This window comes from Malus domestica, chromosome 15 (genome assembly GCF_042453785.1).
Source record: "Malus domestica chromosome 15, GDT2T_hap1".
Taxonomy (NCBI): domain Eukaryota; kingdom Viridiplantae; phylum Streptophyta; class Magnoliopsida; order Rosales; family Rosaceae; genus Malus; species Malus domestica.
Genome location: NC_091675.1, coordinates 16,620,968 through 16,635,946, shown reverse-complemented (window position 1 = coordinate 16,635,946; position 14,979 = coordinate 16,620,968). Strand labels below are relative to the sequence as shown.

The 14,979-nt window shown below is 37.8% G+C and overlaps 2 protein-coding genes and 2 long non-coding RNA genes across 5 annotated transcripts; 3 read left to right on the top strand and 1 right to left on the bottom strand.

The window, feature by feature from the left end:
• The first annotated feature begins 370 nt into the window (after nucleotides 1-370).
• Nucleotides 371-2,666, top strand: LOC103400869 (UPF0481 protein At3g47200-like). Its single transcript, XM_017322856.3, has 2 exons — nucleotides 371-544; nucleotides 1,112-2,666. Exon 2 carries the CDS (start codon nucleotides 1,144-1,146, stop codon nucleotides 2,503-2,505), a length of 1,362 nt encoding a protein of 453 aa, XP_017178345.3. The 5' UTR covers nucleotides 371-544; nucleotides 1,112-1,143; the 3' UTR covers nucleotides 2,506-2,666.
• A 4,344-nt stretch (nucleotides 2,667-7,010) lies between these two features.
• LOC139192065 (uncharacterized) lies at nucleotides 7,011-7,634 on the top strand. The gene is made up of 2 exons (XR_011575860.1): nucleotides 7,011-7,136; nucleotides 7,242-7,634. It is a non-coding gene; the product is annotated as an uncharacterized lncRNA (long non-coding RNA).
• Nucleotides 7,635-9,193: 1,559 nt separating this feature from the next.
• Nucleotides 9,194-11,629, top strand: LOC103430880 (putative uncharacterized protein YDL057W). Of its 2 annotated transcripts, XM_008369022.4 has the most exons (8): nucleotides 9,194-9,330; nucleotides 9,462-9,505; nucleotides 9,632-9,750; nucleotides 10,049-10,131; nucleotides 10,341-10,462; nucleotides 10,592-10,756; nucleotides 10,973-11,066; nucleotides 11,159-11,629. In XM_008369022.4, the coding sequence occupies exons 2-8, from the start codon at nucleotides 9,481-9,483 to the stop codon at nucleotides 11,358-11,360; spliced, it is 810 nt and encodes a 269-aa protein (XP_008367244.1). In that variant the 5' UTR covers nucleotides 9,194-9,330; nucleotides 9,462-9,480; the 3' UTR covers nucleotides 11,361-11,629. The 2 variants fall into 2 exon arrangements, with proteins under 2 accessions (XP_008367244.1, XP_008367243.1); XM_008369021.4 differs by having other exon boundaries at nucleotides 9,229-9,505.
• On the bottom strand, nucleotides 11,594-13,041 carry LOC139192224 (uncharacterized). Its single transcript, XR_011576211.1, has 2 exons — nucleotides 12,322-13,041; nucleotides 11,594-11,874 (listed from the first exon to the last, which is right to left on the bottom strand). It is a non-coding gene; the product is annotated as an uncharacterized lncRNA (long non-coding RNA).
• Nucleotides 13,042-14,979: the final 1,938 nt, after the last annotated feature.

The following is a 14,979-nucleotide window of genomic DNA, read 5'->3' as shown; positions in this document are numbered from 1 at the left end:
ACTCTGAGAAAATTTATTACAGTTTGAGCCTTGCATGCAGAATGTTGAATCCATTTAACTTGTGATTGTTTATGCTTTCTTGTTATACTTATGAATCGACATGTGCATTTTCGGTGTGAATTCTCATTTAATCAATTTTCTGAGAAGAATGTCCGTTGACCTAACGGCTACAAGCGCGTCCCCATGAAATACAAATTCGCATTGTAGAAGATCCGAATCTCCAATGTCTACCGATCTGTTTCTTTGTTGTTGGCCCAATCTGTTATTTTTTGTGTTGTGTTTTGTAGACCCAATAATTGTGGTTTAGCTTGTACTCGTTGGCCTATTTTTATCCAAGCCTTTCCCACAGGGCTTCTTTCACTTTCGTTTTCTTTCGGATTTTTTGGTTTTTGTTCAATTAATTGTCTTTCATAGGCCTAAAAAAAGGGATCAACATTTCCTTGTTTCTGTGATTTTTTTTCAAGGCAAAAGAGCGAGCCTGCAATTGGAGAGTTGCATCAAATTTGATCATCTCATAAGGTTCTCCAACAAATTATACAACCAGGTAAGAAAACATTATTATCTTGACCTTTATATATATATATAAACGTGCAAACAAGTGTATTCTCTTTACCATGTGTATTGAAAATCACTGTAAATTATTAGATTGTTAAACGAATTTCAATCCAAATTAATATCCTCCACTGTTCTTCATATGTATCAATCTCATGTAGTGATTCAATCATCTCATGCTAAAATTTTCGGGGATTAATGTGATAATTAGATTTTGGTTTTCCATGTAGGGTTTGCAAGAATAAAGATTGTTCATTAGATATCATAAGTAAAAATAACAAGAGAAAGATAAATATTTGTTTTTTCATAGTGGGATACTCTTGATGAGTTAATTATATATTAGAAACCTGATTTATCTTAATAGTTATACGCATGATTTGTTAGCGAGTAGTATGAAACAAACTAGTGTTACATGCAGACATTAATCAGATTAGTTTTTTTTTTTCCTGCTACAAAGATTATATATATTTAAAGCTGTTTGATCTTATATTGTTCCAATTTTTGTACTTCTCCTGACATTCGGTGGTAACAATTTCCATATTTCCTATATTAAACGCAGAATCCATCTAACTAGGAGTTAGAAGGGAGTTCATGGTGGTAGAGAACGTTAATGATCTCTACACGATGCTAATTAGTCATCGTGGTGGAAATGTGGTTGCAGAAAATAATGCGAATGCGCAAACCTCGAGTGGAAATGGACATGAAGTGGAGTTAATAGCATCCTCGATTCGAGGAAAGCTTCATAAGCAACCTCCTTTACCAGCTTGTACTTGCATATTTAGAATCCCCAGTGTACTACGCAGGCATAATGAAAAAGCTTTTCTTCCAAATTTAGTTTCAATAGGGCCATTTCACCATGGACAAAAGAACCTGCAAGTCATGGAAGAAATTAAACTATGGTATCTATATTGCCTCCTTGATCGAAAACCAACTTCAGAGACCAGGTTGGAGTACCTTGTGGAACTAATTAGAAGTATAGAACAACATTGTCGTGATTGCTATGGTGAAAAAATTGATATGAGTAGTGAAAAGTTTGTAGAAATGATGGTGGTTGATGGTTGCTTTATTATAGAACTCTTTCGCAAGTATGCGAGAGTGGTGCCTAGTGACAAAGATGATCCTGTGTTCTATACGTTATGGATGCACTCGGCACTTATAAATGACTTGTTTCTACTCGAAAACCAGCTTCCTTGGAAGGTTCTTGACTGTTTATTCCACCACACAAGGGAAAATAATGACAAACCACCGGCCTATTCTCTGTCTCATCTTGCTCTCAACTTCTTCAGGAATTCCACATTCTTACAGTCTACACAGCTTTACGGAAAATCAGGAAGTAAACATTTACTTCACATCATACGACACTCTTTACTTGGCTCATATACGCAATTACAATTAACGTTTAAAAGTTATTGGGAACCAATTCCTTCTGTAACAGAACTTCTACAAGCTGGAGTCCAATTCAAAATCAGAAACACCGGTGACAACATGCTTGATATAACCTTCGAGAACGGAGTGATGGAAATTCCACCAGTAAACATCCGAGAAAATGGAGAGTCTCTCTTCAGAAACCTCATCGCTTACGAGCAGTGTAATCCAAGCATCTCGATTTCTAATATTACCTCTTACGCTGTGGTGTTGGATAACCTTATCAATTCTAGCAAAGATGTAGACTTTCTCATTCAGAAAGGAATTATAACTACAGTACTGAGCAAGGAGGACATTGCCTGTTTCTTCACTAGGCTTTACAATGACACTATTCCCGGCTATTTCTCTTACGCAGAACTCACCAAGAATGTGAATGCATTCTATCAGGACCGGTGGAACAGATGGCAAACAATTCTCAGGCGTGATTATTTTAACAATCCGTGGTCAATCTTGTCATTTGCTGCTGCTCTTATGATCCTAGGCATGACCTTCATTCAAACCATATATACTGTTCTGGCTTACTACTAGGGTTCCGGTATGCACTGTGCAATTGTGCCTTTGTCAATATCTTTGTAACGTTGCTAAATATACATGATCGTGAATTGGAATTGTGGATTTAGCTCATGCTGTAAAATCCAAGGCTGTAATCTGTTGTATGTTCAAAATAAAGCCAAGGCTGTAATTGCTTACATGTGTATGTATCTATATACGAATTTTGTAGCTAGAAATAGCTTGCATGACCCTTTTCTGGCAAATGTACTATTCATACTTGATTCATAAACTTCTAACTATTTTCACTAAATTCATTTGTGGCTACAACTTTAATGCAAATCACGAAATCCATTTTTTTTTCTTATTGCATCAATACCTACACATAGAGGTCGCACTTGGTGCGATGGCAAGTGCCTTCGCCCATGAGCGGTAGGTCTCGGGTTCGAGACTTGGGAGCAGCCTCTCCATAAAATGGGGGTAAGGCTAGCCAACATTTACCTCTCTCAGACCCTGCGTAAAGCGGGAGCCTTGTGCACTGGGTACGACCTTTTATCAATACCTACACATGATTAGTGTGCTTCACATAGTAAGTCACCGATCAACATGTGAATTTCTGAAGCTGTACATGTTTCGAAATACAGTAGCGCCAGGTGCGTAGGCCCTTATTCCCCTAGTTGAATAAATTCATGCTTTCTCATAACATGTGCATATTTGTTGAGCCCTCATCTTGCCACGGTCACTTCTGAGAAAATTTGATTTGTTTGGTTACTGAAATTTCCAGGAACACTTACTTATATTGTTTGAGATCCTTCTTAACTTCATGCAAATAATCAAGGACGAAAGATTCAATTGCGCTACCAAATAAGACAGGTAATTTTCTATTTCTTATAAAATCCAAAATTCATACGTGAGGTTTTAGATGGCAGGGATAAAATGTATTGACATATATCTGACAGTTGTTTTGGTGCTAATGTATTCATTTTCCCAGTTAGCACCAGCTTTTATTGGCAGGAGGACTATAAGGCCACATCTAATTAGCTACCGTCATGCCAATCGGCATATAGTTTTGGGTCCCTTCCCTTAGTAGTCGGATACATTCATGCTTTGCCGTAATATTCTGCGAAAGTTTAATTTGTTTCGTCACCAAGGATTTCGAGAAAATCTATCAGAGTGAGCTTTACTCTTCGGGCAAGTATTCTCCATCCGCGTGGTTAATCGTCCAAAACCCCTAGTTACTTGCACTTATATCCACGCACGGCTAGTGTTTGTAGTAAAGCATGAAATCCATCACTAATATCACCAAAAGTTGTGAAAATCTCTTCGTCTACTTGTAACCTCATGCCAAACTCATTTGATGCGGAAGGCTTACGATCCTGCAGAATTAGCTGAAGCCCGGTGGACAAATGAGCCGTGTTTTGAACAGAAGTATGTGATTTCAGAGAAAAAACTGATTTGTTTGCTAACTGAAATTCTGGAAAGATTTAACGGTTCAATAACGTTCTTGATTTGCAGCAGTGTGCTCCACCCATCGCACCCAAGTTAGACTGTAGTTTAGATAAATTTAGTGTAATAATAGTAATGTATATACTTGTATAACGTATATCTGTGTACTTTAGACGGTTAAAATTCTTATTTTTGGCTAATTAAGCCAAGCTTACTTCTAATTAACAACGTATATACTCGTATGATTTAGGTCCCATGGCTCTCTATCAATTGTGGACCCAACACAAAGCTGAAATTTGACGTAAAGTATCAAGGAGACAAGAAGTAGCTGTTAGAATATGAGTATAAAAACATGATTGTGGATTAGCTGTTATATTGGATGAATTTTGAATGGAAAAGTCTTGATAAAGTATTTGTGTAAATCCTATTTCTTGTAGGATTATGAGTGTTTTTAGTGTTACTTTGGGAAAAGGTTTTGGATCCTTCTCGGATTGATCTTGTACACTCATTGTGTAAAATGGTTTTTGTTTTAGAGTCTAACACTAATTCTAATAGGAGAATGTGTTGGATTAATGCTGTATATAACCACAATCACTGCTCTTGCAAAGATACGGCTCATCTTGTATTGAATACCTATTGTTCAAAGAGCTCTCTAGTTTTGCTAAAGAGGAGAAGATTGTCTAGTGGTGAAGCTGCTATGGCTTCTTCGAGTTCAAGTTCTGCAGGTATGTTTTGACTGGTTTTATACTGAGGTTTATGGTTCTGTTGTTCACATTGTTTGTTGGTAGTATTGGTGATTTATTGGCATATCTATGATCCGTGACAAGGTTCCAACAGTAGCTAGCTATAACTATATAATAAGGGCGAGCAATTTCTCCTTCTCAAAGTTCCCTCCAAGCTAAAGAGAGAGCCTGCAATGGAGAACTGCATCAAACTCGATCATCCTCGTAAGTTTCTTCTACAAATCCTCAAATTAATGTAGGAAATTAAATAACAAGTTTTGCTTTAGTCTTTACCTTTGTCGATTATATGCAGGGGCGGAGCCACCAAGGAATTAGGGTAGTCCTCGGTCCATCTTGACTTCATATGAGGTGTGAACCTCATGGAAGAAGATGAAGCAAACGACATTGTTAAGCTGTTTTGATTTTAAATCTTTTCGGCTGTCTAATGAAACGATAAGTTTGGCAGGGAAGTTTTAAAAGAGATGTGCAATTTTAAATGGAAAAAACAACACCACTTCTGGTTCAATTCTCTCACCTAACAGTAATATACATCCTATAATTTTCTAAAGCAACCCACCTTCTTTATTTGCAGACCTCTCCCCCTTGTCCTTCTTTTTCTACTTCTTTGTATTTTCTTTAGCCTTCCACAACCTACCTCTTACTTGGTTGTCTGGGTTTTTACATTTTTTTCTTCTTAGTATTGAATTTAAGAGAATTTTTCCAGTTTTGTGAGGATTATACAAATTGCATATGTCAACATGTTATGAATTCAACTTTTTACACACACTCATATATATATATATATATATATATATATATATATATATATATATATATATACATATTTGTGAAAGACCCCTCCTCATTCAGAATTCTGGCTCCGCCACTGATTATATGTGGGCTAGTTTGGTTGTGGAATAGATGTGTCGATATGAGATGTTTCGATTCTAACGTAACACAGCGACATGTTAAGATGCATTAATGTATATAACTTTCATTTATTTGTTCTGCTAAACATAGTGCGTAGAGTATTCAGAGGTATTTAATCCTAAGATGTTGTCAACTATACATTTATTATGGTCTTTTTCACGTACAAGCCCTTGCTAACATTACACTTTTTATAAAAAATATAGCAAACCGAATACTTTGGAGAGAAAAAAAATCCTGCTGACTAGCTATGTAACAGTTTCCATTTTTAGTTTCCTGTATCAAAAGCAGATTTTACTAAATAGGAGTCAGAAAGGAGTTCAAGGTGGCAGAAAATAATGTGAATGTGCGTTCCTTGAGTGAAAACAGAAGCGAAGTTGAGTTGATAGCATCCTCGATTCGAGGAAAGCTTCACCAGCAGCCTCTGTTCCCGGCTTGTAGTTGCATATTGAGAGTCCCTAGCGTATTACGGAGACATAATAAAAACGCTTTTGTTCCAACTTTAGTTTCAATAGGGCCATTTCACCATGGAAAAGAGAACATGCAACTCATGCAAGAAATTAAATTGTGGTATCTACATTGCCTACTGGAGTGCTTTGTCGAAGCCTTTAGAAGCATGAAACAACATTGTCGCAGTTGCTATGGTGAAAATTTGATACGGGTAGAGAAAAATCTGTGGAAATGTTAGTAGTGGATGGTTGCTTTATTATTGAACTCTTTCGTAATAAATTAGATATATATGCAGAAGCCCATCTTATCGGGGTTATGATTGGTGAAGCAATGCTCGCCCTGGGCTGAAATGTAACAGACGAAGCTTTATGATCCTAGTTTTAACCTTCATGCAAACCTTAATTATATTTCATGCTGTCTTACTACTAGCAAACTAGGCCTCAATTTCAATTTTGCTTTCTTCGATGTGTATATGAAGTTACCAAATACATGATCATGTCTTATCTGTGTGAATTGGGATTGTGGCTTTATAGTTCATGCTTGTTACAAGTTCAAAAATAATATACAATGTTATAAGTGAAAGTTCGACCCTTAATATCACCGAGATGCCTTTTATGATAAAGGGGTGTGCTATCCACACACCCCTTTTCACTTCTCACACACCCTTGTTAATTTTTATCCGTTAGATCTTCTTCATTTCATCTGATCCGACGGCCGAAAATTAAAAGGGTGTGTGAGAAGTAAAAATGGGTGTGTGGATATCACACCCCATGATAAATCCAAACACTTTGCAATAGGTGGTTAAGTTGAGATAGTCAGTGTTGGATCATGCTTAGCCTAAAACATTTACAAAAAATTTCATTGCCATTTCCGCAGTATGAATCACCAAATTTTGATGAAAAAAATCATGCATACAAGTTGTGTGTATTCTCATCATGTGTGGTGACCATTCGCCAATCCACATTGAGGTAGGGCACATAAATAAACACACAAAAACAAGCAATATGTACATATTCTGGCCTTTCACACAGTTAAGGGATGCCGTGCTTGCAGGAAGTGTGATTTACCGTGTGACAGAGGAAGGTCTAATGGATCGCCTGAGTACTGATATACCTGAATCATGTGGTAACTGAGCAAACTCTACTTAATTTTGTTTTCACTGTTTTATGTTTCCTTTTCCTTTTTCTGGCATTGTACGCATGACCAAGCTTATTGGCCATTCTGTGACAGTCCATGGATCTGCTGATGAGGCCGTCCCTGTCGAAGATGCATTCGAGTTTTCAAAGATAATAGCAAACCACAAATTACATGTTATAGAAGGAGCTAACCATTGTTACACCTCACATCATCTGAGTTAGAGACAGTCGTTTTGCACTTTGATATGATCTGTTGCATGAAATAGTGAAGAAGTTCATGATGTAAACCATTGCCTCATGGAACCAAGGTTCTATTTAACTCAAATTTGAAGCATCAGGGTTTTGATGAGAGTTGACGAAATGGATAATGTGAGACATGGGGGAAAGTACGGGAGGTTAAGTGAGACATTAGGGGCACAATGAGAATTCATTGTAGCATAACAACAATTAAGCCATAGTTGATATGAACCTAGCTAGTTATGTGTGATGTGTTTTTCCTATGCACTCAAGTTCTAATCCCGGCTGCCTCTTTATAGTCTTTTTATTTATTCAATAATTTTTTAATTTAATGATGATTGTCTAAATCGCAAAGTGGGTCAACTATAATTGGGTATTTTACTCGTTATCCATGTGAACCGATAGTATGAGACCTCCCAATTACGAGTAAAAATGAATATTATCTACCCTCCTCCCAACCTGATGGTTGAGTGCACTTGCATGAAAATATTGGTCTTGGGTTCAAGGGTTGGTGCTGATGTTGCTCTGCTATTGATCTAATGATTATATTGATGAAGATGAACCATTAACCAAAAAAAAATAATGGAATATCACTAACTTGTAGTTCTTGTGGCCTTTCTTAGATTATATTAGTATATTTCTTGAATAACCAAAAATAGTAAGTTAGAAAAAAACGGACATGATGAAACATGGGTGTGTGAGAAACTAAAAATGATATGTATTTATCATTTTCAAAAGAAAAGATAGAAACATGGCAGTTTTAAGAATCCCATAAATAAGGCCTAATCGAATAAATAGTCCACGTGGTCATAAGGTATTCGGAAGGTAGCCCATGGGGGGTAAAAAAAATTCGGATTTAAACCCTTGTGGTCTAAGTGTATTAGGATTTATACCCAAAATTGAAACTTCCGTCATTCCTCCGTTAGTATCATGCACGTGAGTGTCACATGTGAGGATAAGATGGTCATTTCATCCCTCGTTTCATCTCGTTTCATTATAAACAAATAATTTTTGGGCCCCTCATCCCAATCTCTCTCCTTCAAACTCTCCCTTCTCTCCCAACGCGCCCCAGAAAACGGGCATCGGCCAGCAGAAAAATTTTCTGCTCTGTTCACCCTAAAATCTCTACCAAAACACACGAAATCTATCTCAAAACGAAGATCACAGATCAAAGAGTAGAAATATACCCTTTTTACACCAAGTCGTGGCCGGATAATGGTCTGAGAACGGTCTGAGGTTGTCAGCCCTAAACTGGGCTTTTGGTTTCTCGTGAAATCAAGGCAGATTCAAGTCTCCCATGCTCGAATCTGAACCTCAAGATGAAGGGGAAGTGATCTGCGGTCCAAGTCTTGTCCAATCTGACCAGGAATTGACGGATTTTCATCTAAAAACTGCGAGGTGGTTTAGGGTTTAGTCCATCTATGTTGTTGTACATAGAAGATGAGAGGTTAGAGAAACTGGGGAGTTGAGCGTTGAGGGAGAAAAGAAGAGAGAGTGACACGGTTGTTGTGGTGGTTTGGTGATGGCCGTTCTCTGGGGCTTGGCGTCTTTGTGAACACAGAGAAGAATAGATGGTGAGCATTGGGAGATAAGGGAGAGTTTGAGGGAAAATGACCATCTTTTCCTCACATGTGACACTCACGTGCACGATGAGAAATGACGGAAGTTTCAATTTTGAGTATAAATTTTAACAGACTTAGATTAAATCCGAATTTTTTTACCACATGGGCTACCTTCCGAATACCTTATGACCACGGAGACTATTTATCCGATTAGGCCCGTAAATAATCAGGGTCCAACAGTTAAAAAGGAGACTGTTGTGGACCAAAACCTAAAAAACCCAAAACATTATTTGGTTGGGAACTGACTGGATTGGTCCGATACTCTCCCAGTTCCAAACTCACCGGAGCTGTGTAGATTGCAGCGCAGCAAGCAAAAGTTTCTAGGTAAACTTCCACTGCCTTGAGGATTAATTAATCGTTAATTAATTTGTAATCTCAATTAAAATGCTGCTCTCAAGTTCTTTCACTTCCATAAGCTTCCCTTCACCAAACTTTAATCTTCCCCGCAATCGCAGCCCAAAACGAATCTTGAAAATGGCAGAAGCTGCAAAAAACCCAGGTCAGAAATCTCATCGTCTCACGCTGTATATGTTTGATTTGAAATATTCATGTGCTTATTGCCATCAAGTTGCCGACTTTATCAGAATTTTAGTGGATTTTGTTTTTTTGAATTGCAATGTTTCAGTGGGTCAGCAGCAGAAAATCATTGTGCCCAACAAACACGGTGAAAAACTTGTGGGATTGTTACACGAAACCAGTTCCCCGGACCTTGTAATCTTATGCCATGGTTTTCGATCCACCAAGGTTCGATTTTTGATATATTCGCAACAATGTCTTTGCATTCTAGCTTTAGCTCAAAGAGGAAATGAGTTCTCGTTTGGTTCCACCCTGATTAGGATGCTTCTAATTTAAGTTATATTTTCTAATATTTCATTGACAATCTATCGTCGAACTTTGTTTGTTAATGATTTGGTTTGTAACTTGAATACAACTGTGTTTTAATAACTAATGAGTAGAGTAGTACTTTGTCCGTGGAAAATTGTAATGTTTAGTTGGAAGCATTGTGGGCAAAGTTTCACAGCTTGTGTGTCTTGATTTCCAGGAAAGCTCTGTTATGGTGAACCTTGCTGTTGCACTGGAAAATGAAGGGATTGGTTCCTTCCGTTTTGACTTTGCCGGAAATGGGTAAGGCTGTCGAATTACAGGGTTTTGAATTCCTGAAATATAACAGGTTCTGTGTAGAGTTTCGTTGTGTGCACCTCGTTAGTTTCATAGTTGTAAGCCTGGCTCTTTCCTTATCGTACTGTTCGTACTTGCAAAGTTTGCATTTTTTTTTCAATTTGAGATCTAAGATTACGTTGATGCTGATTAGTTGTGGTATTTTTGGTTGTCAGGGAAAGTGAAGGCACCTTTCAGTATGGTAACTATCGGCGAGAGGCTGATGACTTGCACTCTGTGGTAGAATACTTGTCTAGAGAAAAACGTGCACCCAGTGCAATTCTTGGACACAGTAAAGGTACGTTGGATTGTTTTGCACGATCGTTGTGTGAGATTTTAAATAGACGACAAAATGCTATTGATGAATGTTTCGAAAGAGTAATTTCGTATTGTGTACCAAAGGTATTGCTGAAAATTGCTACTACAGGAGGTGATGATGTGCTCCTGTATGCTTCTACGTATCATGACATTTGTACAGTTGTCAATGTTTCTGGACGTTATGATCTGAAGAAAGGCATTGAAGAACGCTTGGGGAAAGACTATATGGAAGTAATCAAGAAGGAAGGATTCATTGATGTAAAGAATAAGTCAGGTAATTTGCTAATTCGTATCGCGTAGTGAATTTGCGAAATTTGTTTGTGAGACCAGAAGATGGCATGCATAAATAAACTGATAATCTGAGTGTTTTCAGCTTGTATCCATTTACTTTCAGTAACACACACACACCCTTACATATATTGATATATACACGAAACTGAGTAAGGTGCATGCTGGCGTTTAACACGGTTATGGTATGCCATGTTTGTAGGAGCTGTTAGTTATCGTGTGACCGAGGACAGTTTAATGGATCGTCTAAGCACTGATATGCACAAATCATGCCTTCAGATTGACAAAGAATGCCGGTAAGCAAACTTTAGTTAACTCGGTTCTCATTCTTTTATGTTTCCCTTCATTTTCCGCCTGACCTAGTTTATCGGCGATTCTGTATATACAGGGTGTTGACAATCCATGGAACTGCCGACGAGATCATCCCCGTTGAAGATGCATTAGAGTTTGCCAAGATAATACCTAACCACAAATTACATCTTATAGAAGGCGCTAATCATTCGTACACCTCGCATCAAGCCGAGTTAGCATCGGTTGTCTTGGACTTCATTAAGGCAGCTCTGCAGCAGGATAAGGCTACTTCCAACTAGACACTTTATGCCAATAGGCATATAAATTTTTCAACTAGTCGGGGCTGGGTGGTTTCCTTATCTCGATGTAGTTTGACGCATACATTCTCATGCTTTGCCGCAAGTTTGTGTTTTCGCTACGTTCTGTTACATTAAATACAGAACTAGATGAACACGATGCAAGCCATTGCATCACGATTTGAGTTGTTACCTCAGAATTTGGTATAACCATTGAATTTATACCTCAAACAATGTTAGCAAGTCGCAATGACTAATTATATTAACTAGAATTGGATTTCAGCTCAATACGAGCATACACAAATCGCATGAACTACTGAGGAATCCACAAAATGAGTTAAAAAAAAATCATTACATTTCCCTAAAATCCCGATTGCAGCGACTGCTCGCTTTATATGAAGTAACGGTAGGTGACATATCGCCCTGCAGTCTCACTTGGTCGAATTATCTTCACAACTTGTGCACGCTTAAGCCCATAGTATTTTGCAATTGGATCAGTCGCCTGAATCCGAGGGAGCTGGACAAAAAAATTACAAATACAAGCGAAACAATTAGCCAGCAAATTTCCTGAATTTGCCACGGATATGCAGGCTAAGATGTGTTTGGACAACAAACGTTAAAAAGCCATTAGGATGAGAGAAACAAAGCTTTGTTACTTTGTCATAGTAGTTTGGATGGTATTACGATGCATTGGGCATGACCCGATTCAACCAATAACATAAAACATCCACAAAGGGGAGAAAAAGCAAGCGTTGTCACTTTGTCACAATAGTTTGGATGGTGTTAAGACGCATTAAGCATGACTCCGTAGTTGAGTTGAAATGTTCAACCCAAACAGTTCAATGAATGAAGTGGTAGATTTGTAGTCATGTTAGTGTTATAAATCTAGATATGAAGTCATGGCATGTCTCACATAGCATATAAATTTCGTAACGCAAGATTAACAATAAAGTGCAGAACTGACCTGTGTTTCCTTAACAGTGTATCTCTCCAGCAAAGTCTTCTTTTCCTCATTCGTAAGCACCCCATGTTCAGGAACTAGAACGTGCTCTTTAAGTTTGAAGCACCTGATGCAACTATAGGTGGAGCCAATATTTTGTATGTGGGGTAAACAAAAATTCTCCTCCCAACCCAACCCTATGCATCCAACCCAACCCTCTAAAGTGTAGGGCCATACCCATTCATCAGACGAACAATACTAGTAAGAGCCTTGATCAGATCATCAGATTAATATTCACTCTTTAGAAGGCATTAGAGCTTAGAATATAAACAAATGAATCAAGTTATTGCATCGGTGATCTGTATGTATAGCCTTCAAAAATCTGATATTTCTGGTACGGTGGTACCTTACATTTCTTATGTAAGGCTTAATAGATTGTCGTGATATTCATGAAATTTCAAGAAACACAGCTTCATACTAACAACAGATATTTTCTTTTGAACAAGTGATATTATCTACACTAAGAGGGTGGGGAGTGGGCTAAGCCTGACAATGAACGAGTCATAATAATGTGATTCAAATTCGCCATTGGTCTAAGCTTCATACTAACAACAGATTTAAGTAATGAACCTCACCAGAAAAACCTCCAAGTGGAACTTTCCGGATATCTCACTGATACAGGCCTTTGCAAAGGGCGTCAGACTTTGTTGAGTAACCAAGATTGATCTGAGCACATTCTCCGACTTCAAGCGGTTGGTACAAGTCTTCATTGTCTTGACCAAGGTATTAAATATCGATGATATCGGAAATATCGGTAGTTCAAAAATACGAAAATATCGATAAAAATATCAGGATATTATCGATATCGATAAAAATAATATGGAAACCACGGAAATTGTAAGAAAAACTTGGAAATTTTTATTGAAACTTTGCAGGATGTTTATTTAGTCAATTATCTATTAGTTTATCACAAAAAATTGGAAGGAAATGCATTGCATGATGGATTTAACTGATTTAAGTTGATTATATAGCGAGCTGGCAAACATTGTGAGTGTAGAAAATATGTAGTAATTAATGAAAGATGTTTAAACACACCATAATCATTTATATATAATTTTTAATCAATCTAGTTGTACAATTTTCTATTAAAAAATTATTTTTATTTTTTCTTTTCACATGGTGCAGCACACCATTCCAAAATCTTTATTTTTTTATTATTATTTCTTCTTCTTCTTCTTTTTTTCTTTTTGGCAAACATTTTTTCTTCTTGTTTTCAGATGGTGCGCCAACGCACCACTTCTTTTTCTTCTTCTTTTCAGATGGTGCCAATGCACCAATCCGAACCAAACATCGTCTTCAACCTTTAGACTCGAAAAAGAGAGGGAAGACCCTGTAAACTCAGCCACAATCATCCTCCTCCGCATCTCTCTCCGCACTTTCTCTCTTTACATTTCGCTTTCAGTCACTCACTCTCTCACTCTACCAACTCCAAACGCCACTCCTCTCTCTCTATCTTATGCCTTCATTGGGTACCTAATTCACCAGATTTGTGCCCGACCGCACCAGATCACACCCCTAGAGAACCCTAAAGTTGCTCCGATGGAGGAAGCGCTGGAGCTCGCGCGTGCCAAGGACACCAAGGAGCGCAAGGCAGGAGTGCAGCGCCCGCATCAGCTTCTGGAAGCGTCCAGAAAGAGCCTGAGTTCGTCGGAGGTGACGTCGCTCGTCGACTACTGCTTGGATCTTCTCAAGGACAACAACTTCAAAGTCTCCCAGGGCGCTCTGCAGGCACTGGCCTCCGCCGCCGTGCTCTCCGGCGACCACCTCAAGCTCCATTTCAATGAGACTTTTCAGTTATCGAGGAACTTTCCAAAATATCGCGATAGTTTTGGAAATATCACGATATTTTGACGAAAACTCGTTGGATACCTATTAAAATATCGGTATCGTGAAAAACCGATAATATCGCCAATATTATCGGCATTTTGTTCCTTGGTCTTGACCCCAACTTTTTTGTCCACAATCAATCATTTTGTGAAAAATCTTCATAAAGTAAGGATAAAATGACAAAAATACCCTCAACTTTTGTCAAATTATATTGGCTTATTGTTTATTATATTTAGGGTAATTTTGTCATTTTGATCCTTATTTAACATAATTTTTTTATTGAATGACCAAAATGATTGATGGTGGACAACCACTTCTATTGATTTCAAATCTCAGGGACCAAAGTGAAGAGTTAAGCAAATATCAGGACCATTTTGACTAAAAAGCCATCGAAGTTTATTTCTACTTTTTTTTTCTTTCCCTTTTTTTCCAGAAGAAAATGGAAAACGTTAGCCCATTTAACGTCAGTGACAAGCTCAATATATCAATTTTGTCGTTTAGCCATATTACAAAGCAGAAAACTGAATGCCACGTGACAATGATCCGGACCCACATAAAAAATCATCCATAAAGCAAGCTCAGAGTGTGCTTTTTGTTTGCTATTGGGTGGGAGTCTGAACTAAAGGCCTCTTGTGACATTGTGAACGAAAGAAAAATATTGCTAGATGAATAGCTAGTTGGTCTCGAATGGGTTTTAAAACTTGAATTGTGAAGCATTTAATGACGACGATGTATGCAAGAACTTGATTGAATGTAACCGGATGCTGCCATACGGATGGCTTCATTACAATTTAC

Excerpts from the sequence above, each read along its gene's own strand:
- LOC103430880 (XM_008369021.4), top strand. The coding sequence starts at position 9,391 with ATGCTGCTCTCAAGTTCTTTCACTTCCATAAGCTTCCCTTCACCAAAC. Across the intron at positions 9,506-9,631 it reads AGAAGCTGCAAAAAACCCAG|TGGGTCAGCAGCAGAAAATC; the intron begins GTCAGAAATCTC and ends GCAATGTTTCAG. Across the intron at positions 9,751-10,048 it reads ATGGTTTTCGATCCACCAAG|GAAAGCTCTGTTATGGTGAA; the intron begins GTTCGATTTTTG and ends CTTGATTTCCAG.
- LOC103400869 (XM_017322856.3), top strand. The coding sequence starts at position 1,144 with ATGGTGGTAGAGAACGTTAATGATCTCTACACGATGCTAATTAGTCAT.